Genomic DNA, 6,922 nt, shown 5'->3' with positions numbered 1-6,922 from the left:
GTCATCAGGAGACACGGTGATGTACAGTTGCATATCATCAGCATAACTATGAAAGCTGATGCCGTGCCTCCTGATGACGTCCCCCAGAGGAAGCATGTAGAGATTAAAAAGAGTTGGACCTAAAATTGACCCCTGGGGGACCCCACACTTTATCTCATGGGTTCCTGAAGAACATGTATCCATACCTACAAAGAAGTGTCAATCAGTAAGGTAAGAGACGAACCAGTTAAAAACAGTACCAGAGAGGCCGACCAGGTGCCTCAGTCTATTTAATAAAATGTGATGGTCTACTGTATCGAAGGCGGCGGTTAGATCCAGTAGTACCAAGACTGTGAGTTTATGGATATCTAAATTGCACCTGATGTCGTTTAAAATCTTTAAAAGGGCTGTCTTGGTACTGTGGTTCATCCTAAAACCAGACTGATACTTCTCTAAAGTGTTATTTGTATTTAAAACAATCATTTACTTGGTTAAAAACCAGTTTTTCTAAATGTTGGGGTCTAAATTGCTCTTCTTCAGAAGGGGCTTCACCACCGCCGTTTTCAAGGAGGCCGGGAAGACACCTGTCTGAAGAGAGCAATTCACCATGTACAGTAGCTGTTTCTCAAAGAATCCATAAAATGTTTTAAAAAACGGTGTGGGAATTGGGTCTAAAAGGCAGGTTGTGGGCTTTACTTGGGAGAAAACTCGACCAAGTGTCCTCGCATCAACCAGGGCAAAACACTCCAGTGTTTCCTCAGGTAAAAGCAATGATCCAGGTGTGTCGACAGTTAAAATCTGTTGCGATAAGAGACTGGATCTGATGTCATTGATTTTACTTCTGCACATGTGCCCCTAAATTTTTTTTTCACTTCGCACACACCTATTTTTAGTCGCAAATGCGAGTGAAACGCTCGCACTGTCGAGCACTGCTTGGTGTACAGCATTTGTGGGTAATTTCTTGAATAGACAAAAAAGTAAAAATATCTCTCTAATAAAATTCACACAGGTCTTCAGGACGCGCCCGCCAGTAAGCGTGTGGACACACGCATCTTTGGCACGCGGACACGCAACTCGTCAGTTTGAAGCGGCACAGTGCAGCAGAAAGAGCTCCGCAGTTCAGTTTAACACGGACAATTAACAACTTCCTCCTTCTCTCTTTTGATGTGTGTGCGTGAATGATGAAGGTGAGAAGCCGCCCATGTTTCACTTCCTCACATCGCCCAAGCTGTGAGTTGCACATGTGCGTGTGTGTGCGCTGCTGATGTTACACCATGTCGATCATGTGGCGAGCTGGGAATTTGACCGGCGTTTTAAATCAGCATATTTTAGACTGAGCGGCCGGTCGCAGGTCATGGCCGATCACGTGAAAACCGTCCCGATTCCGAGCACTGACGATAAATCGCTGCAAGTCTAATGTCAACTGATATTTAACACTCTAAAAAAATGGTTTTACAAACTGGGTCCAGACTGTGACCCTGACCCGAGGAACCCAGTGGATGTTACTGGGTGTTCTGGGTGTTATTGGTTTGTGAACGTTAATTGTAGTGCTGCACGATTTGGTAAGAATGTGCGTTTGCGATTATGGTGGACAATATCGTGATTTGCGATTGCGATTGCGATTACAATATAATTACAATAAAATGTAATAAATAAATGGTATCATGAGTCTTGTTGCTTGATTCAGTGTTTCCCTACATTATATCAGGGGGCACTGACCTGACAGAGTTATTGTTGTGGACAGACAGTGAGTCAATGACCATCAACAGACCGAGCACAGTCAAACACGCTGCTCACACAGCAGCTCAGCACGACACTGTACACACAGCGGAGCGAGCCTGTGTTGCGTTCAGGCGTTGTCACGTAAATGACAAATTCCAGCACGTCATAGCACAACACAGCAGCATGTCAAGTGGGCCGAACCCGAGCAAAGTTGCACAGTTTTTCATTTGTTATATAGTTTGTTATGGAGTCCATGACACTTACAGATGTTTGCGTAACTGTGCGTGGATGTTGTTTTATGAGGCTCTGGCGGCTTTCAGTTGTCTCTTTGTCTTTAACGTTACACGGCTCGTCTTTCTCTCACATGCACTCTTCCTACTTTTCTCTGTGCTGTCTCAAGTGCTGATATAGATTGGTCGTGTTGCCGCGGGACGTGGCGACTTTAACTTTTAGACTTTTACACAGCACGTCTTTCTGTTCAACGTCGCCGTACCTGAATCCAAAGTATCGCCATGTAACAAACATTTTTTTTCGCCACCAACTCAGCCTGTTCATGTTCGAGCTCATGCTCTTCTTCAGCGTCTGTGTTGGTCACTGCTGCACGCCGGCTGCACGCACCAGGATAGCTTGTGGGCGTGATGTCAACAAACTCCACACACTACAGGAGAGGCAGTCACGTTCACAGGCACACAACTTAACATTTATTTAGCCTACATTAAATCGCAGCCTTTTATGCGGTTATGTAATCGCACAGCCTGACATCGCGATTGCAATTGCGATTAGATTAATCGTGCAGCACTAGTTAATTGTTGTTAATGTGATTTGTGTTACTATAACTGAAGCACTCTCTGGCACAAGAATTTCCTTTGGGATAAATAAATTGAATCAAATACCTGATGAAAGGTTCTAACAGTCTGGAGTTTGCCTGTTAAATCTGACCACAGCTGAATGTTGTATGTATTTATATTAATGTCACTGTTATGGGACAATATTAATATCTATACATGTCAATAAAAACTATTATCAGTCATCACACTGATGTTAAAGTGTGGTGCTGTAACAGCAGCCTCGTCCACATCTGTCTTTAACTGTATTTTACAATCGCTCGGTTTAGTTTTCACAAAAAAGTTTCAACATGAAAAACACAGTCAAAGTGACTCACTGCAAAGTTTCAATGGATCTTATAAAGGTGCAGATCCTGAGTCAGTGCAACACGTGCTCACAAACATTTCCGTGTGACGTCGGCTCATCAAGGATCATTACAACACTGTAAATACAAACCACTGCAACACATGTCTTTCCTGTTTTACTGTGACATGTTGAAATGTGCTCAGAGTCTGTTTCTGTAGTGTAAACAGCACTTTATGGTTTTATGCTTTCCAAGATGACATAATGACATTAATTTACTTTTAATTACTGATAATCAGACCGACAGGAGTTTGACACGTATCATGTTGTTTGGTCATAAACTTTATGGCCCATTTAAAATAATAAAACTGATGCAGTGATGATCACATTCATATTCTGCTTCCTGTCAAACACAGACTGTAAACCATATTATTTATATTCACAGTAATAAAGTGTTTTTAGTTCATAAAATAATTTGTACTCGACATCAGTTCAGAGAGTCTGTGAGATGAAGACATGATGAACAAAACACAGCAGCAGCTTTATCTCAAATATCATCATCATCATCATCAGTAAAGAGAGGAAGAGCAGAGAGGTGTCTTACCAGCAGAGTTCTTCCTGAGATCATCAGACAGCTGGTAGTTCTGAGTCCGAAGCTCCAACAGCTGAGCCTGCACACACACACACACACACACATTATCATGTTATCTCATCATCACCTCATGTTTAATCCTCCTGCTTTTGTTCTTGTCTTTCAGGTGAACCATAATTTAAGGTGAGGAGAGATGAGACAGCGTCACAGCTGCAGCAGCTCCTCGCTCCTACAAAATAAAATTCAAAGACAGCTCAAAATGTCTGGTGAACGGAGTCGGACACGCAGCTCAGTGTGTTTCACTACATGTCACAGACACAGATCCATTATTAGGACTGAGCATTAGACTGTCTGTTAGATTCTGACCACGATGGTTTATGCTCTGTAAACAGGCCTGATGGCTGCACAGAGACTGAATCAGTACATCACATCTGATCCACTGAACCAGGTGTCTGTGCTGCACCAGCTACGAGACAACCCCTGCAAGAAATGACTAGAATTGCTGCAGTGATGGTCTCTGATCGGCTGAAGTCACAGAGTAATTGATCTGTCTTTGCAGAATGATTCTGTTTCCTCACAGCAGGGTCACACATGTTCTGTAACCAGGCTGCAGCTCAGGTACAACCTTCCTTATTACAGCCTGTACATGAAACACAGTCTGAGCTCAAACTCAGATTAACTGATGATTCAACATCTGTCTCAGTTAGGTCATAGGTCATAGGTCACAGAGGGGCTGCCCCCTGACAGTCGCCCAAACATCAGTCGACCAGAGAGGTTTTTAGTGTGCAAGATTTCATTGGTCGCTCAGTCGCAGAAAACAAAACAAAAAACAAACAAACATGAAACTCTATCAGGAGCTGCACCTCGTCAGAATAAATCCAAACCTATATGTGTGACTTTACTTTGAAAGGACAGACACAGGAAGTGTCCACGGTCAGCAGTCAGACAGGAGTCAGGTTACAAACCAATCACAGCCGACAGAGATCTTTCCCTTCTTCTGTAAATCTTCAGTCTGAAAATTGAGACATTGTGAACGTCACAGTGAATCGAGCTCTCCTGGCTCTCGTCTGATAGCTCCAACGTTACTCTGGAGGCGTCAGAGGAAACGATCCTTCGTTAATGAAATTAATGTCCAGCAAACTGTTCCTGTCATAATGTTTCAAAAGACAGCGTCACATGAGTGTGATAGAGACGCGAAGCGATCAAAATGTTTATTTCTGGGGCGTCTGGTGGCTCAGTGGAGAGAGCAGGCGTCCCATGTACAAAGGCCACGACCCTGCTGCAGCGACTGCAGGTCTAACTGCAGTCTGTGGCCCTTTGCTGCACATCATCCCCTCTCTCTCTCTCTCTCCCCCTCTCACACTCGGACTGTCCGATCTTAAACAAAATGTTTATTTCCTGGTTAGTTGACGACAGCGTCTCAAAGGCCACGCCCACCACACCTGTCTCTACCACCAGTGAGGCCTCCATCTCCCAGAAAGTGTTATGAAGATTGCAGACCGTGAGGCACGCTGCCTTCTTATTTTTTTATCAAATACCACGAGTAAAAAAACACTTGCTGCTCCTTTTTATTGTTGCCAGGCAACCACCCCATCACCTCCTCACACTAACCTTCCTGTGTCATCAGTCTACAGTTTATGTATCCTGCAGTAATCAGTGTGTAGTTGCTGCCATGTTGAGGCAGAGGGNTCCATTGTTTACCAGCTGTAAACTTGTTGTCGTGACCACCACAGAAGCCCCGCCTCTCACATCATCCCATTGGACAATGAGGACAAGCAGAGATGACTTGGGGCCTTTTTATTGCTCTGAGATGAAGTTTTCTCAACTTGAGGAGTTCAGAGTGCTCCCAATAAAACGCCAGGCACCAAGAGCACAGAAACAGGAGGCGCGTAGCAACAACACGAGCAAAGAAATTAATTGTCAATAAAAACTATTGAAGAGTCTGATTCTTACTGTAATTTTACAAACGCCTCCTGCAGCTGCTGTGACGCATCCTGTGTCATCAGGACCACAACCTTGAACACCATCTGCAACTACCTGTTGCAGCCATCCTGTGTTGCACCTGACCCCAGTCTCCCCTACTGTTACTGCAGCATGATCTTCCTCCTCCTCCTCCTCCTCCTCTGCTTCATGTTCCACACTGAGTGACTGTCTGTGTGTTTCCTCATATTAATGATGACAGGCAGCAGTGAGCCGAGCAGATGAACAACAGCAGCCCTGTGTGTGCTCAGACCCCGTGACTCTGTCCCGTGGATGCTAACATGCTAGCTAACAGATAAAAACAAGAGCTAGCTTCAGGAAGCTAACATGACACCGTGTACCAAAGGAGGAGGCTAAGAGCTAAGTCAGCTGACTAACACCAGCTAGCATACTGTCGCTAACTGTCAATTAAAACCAATCAGTTAATGATCAGTGTGATCGATAGCTCAGCTCCGGCTCACCTCACATTATCAATATAATAACGTCAACCCGACACGAGCAGCCGGACTGACGTTACTAGCGGCTAACGGTTAGCATGAGCGAGCTAACGTCCCTGACAGAGATGCCGCACCTGGCTGCAGCTCTCTCAGGTGTTTGTTACACAGCTGACAGCTACCTGCGCGCGAGCCCCCCGACCTGACACATCACCTGCGGTGTTTTTATCTCACCTGCATCCGGTGGAACTCCTCCTCTGACAGAGCCTGCGACATGGCCATGTTTACCTGAGCTGCCAGCTAGCAGGCTAAGCTAGCGGAGGAGACAGAGGAGGAGGAGAGCAGCACAGAGGAGGACACACGACAGAGCTCTCACTCCGGCTGTGTTTCCAAGAGACCAAACAGAGCTCTCACTCCGGCTGTGTTTCCAAGAGACCAAACAGAGCTCTCAATTCAATTTTCAATTCAAATTTAAATGGCTTTATTGGCATGAACAAAGACATGTTACTGCCAAAGCATCTCAGAAAACAAATAAAATAAATAAATAAACCAAAGTAAATAAATAAAAATAAGTAAAGCAAAAAATAAATACAAGCAAAAATAAAAAAGTAACCATATTTTACATGTTACATTCATACTTTACATATTTAATATACTGGTGTCGCCTACAGGTCCTATATTATACTGCTTTTGTTTGTTTGTTTGTTTGTTTGTTCTTACAGGTGAATATACATTAATTGTTCCTGCAGCAGGCAGATACACATTTAGCTGCCAAAGAGGTCTCACTCTGACTGTATTTCCAATGGACCAAGATTGAACTACAGTGTTTTGAGCTGGAGCTTCAGTCCATCTGTTGCAGTGCAGGAGGAAGTGTTCAGATCCTTTACTGAAGTAAAAGTACTCATAATACTTTGTAAAAATAAATAAATAAAAATGAAAATATTTTTGTTTGATTAGAAGTGGTGCATTGAAAATGTTGCTTATTATCATTATTAATGATAATGCATTGGATTAAGATAGCTCTTTTCTTTATACTCAAAGGCACTTTACAAAGCAGAACAACCAAACAAAAGAAAGCAGTACATGA

The 6,922-nt window shown here is 43.7% G+C and overlaps 1 protein-coding gene across 4 annotated transcripts in view; it reads right to left on the bottom strand.

The window, feature by feature from the left end:
- gripap1 (GRIP1 associated protein 1) overlaps nucleotides 1-6,360 on the bottom strand; it is a 65,404-nt gene extending 59,044 nt beyond the window's left edge. For 2 of the 4 annotated variants that reach the window (XM_050064436.1, XM_050064437.1), the window contains exons 1-2: nucleotides 6,070-6,351; nucleotides 3,434-3,500 (exon numbers count right to left, since the gene is read on the bottom strand). In XM_050064436.1, coding sequence (XP_049920393.1) covers nucleotides 3,434-3,500; nucleotides 6,070-6,117 — 115 coding nt within the window. In that variant the 5' untranslated portion in view covers nucleotides 6,118-6,351. Of the gene's footprint in view, nucleotides 1-3,433; nucleotides 3,501-6,069 lie in introns of all 4 variants that reach the window. The other 2 variants (XM_050064438.1, XM_050064435.1) reach the window with 2 other exon arrangements.
- Between the last annotated feature and the right edge of the window lie 562 nt (nucleotides 6,361-6,922).

Source organism: Epinephelus moara, chromosome 16 (genome assembly GCF_006386435.1).
Source record: "Epinephelus moara isolate mb chromosome 16, YSFRI_EMoa_1.0, whole genome shotgun sequence".
Classification (NCBI taxonomy): domain Eukaryota; kingdom Metazoa; phylum Chordata; class Actinopteri; order Perciformes; family Serranidae; genus Epinephelus; species Epinephelus moara.
This window is presented reverse-complemented; position numbering and strand designations above follow the sequence as displayed.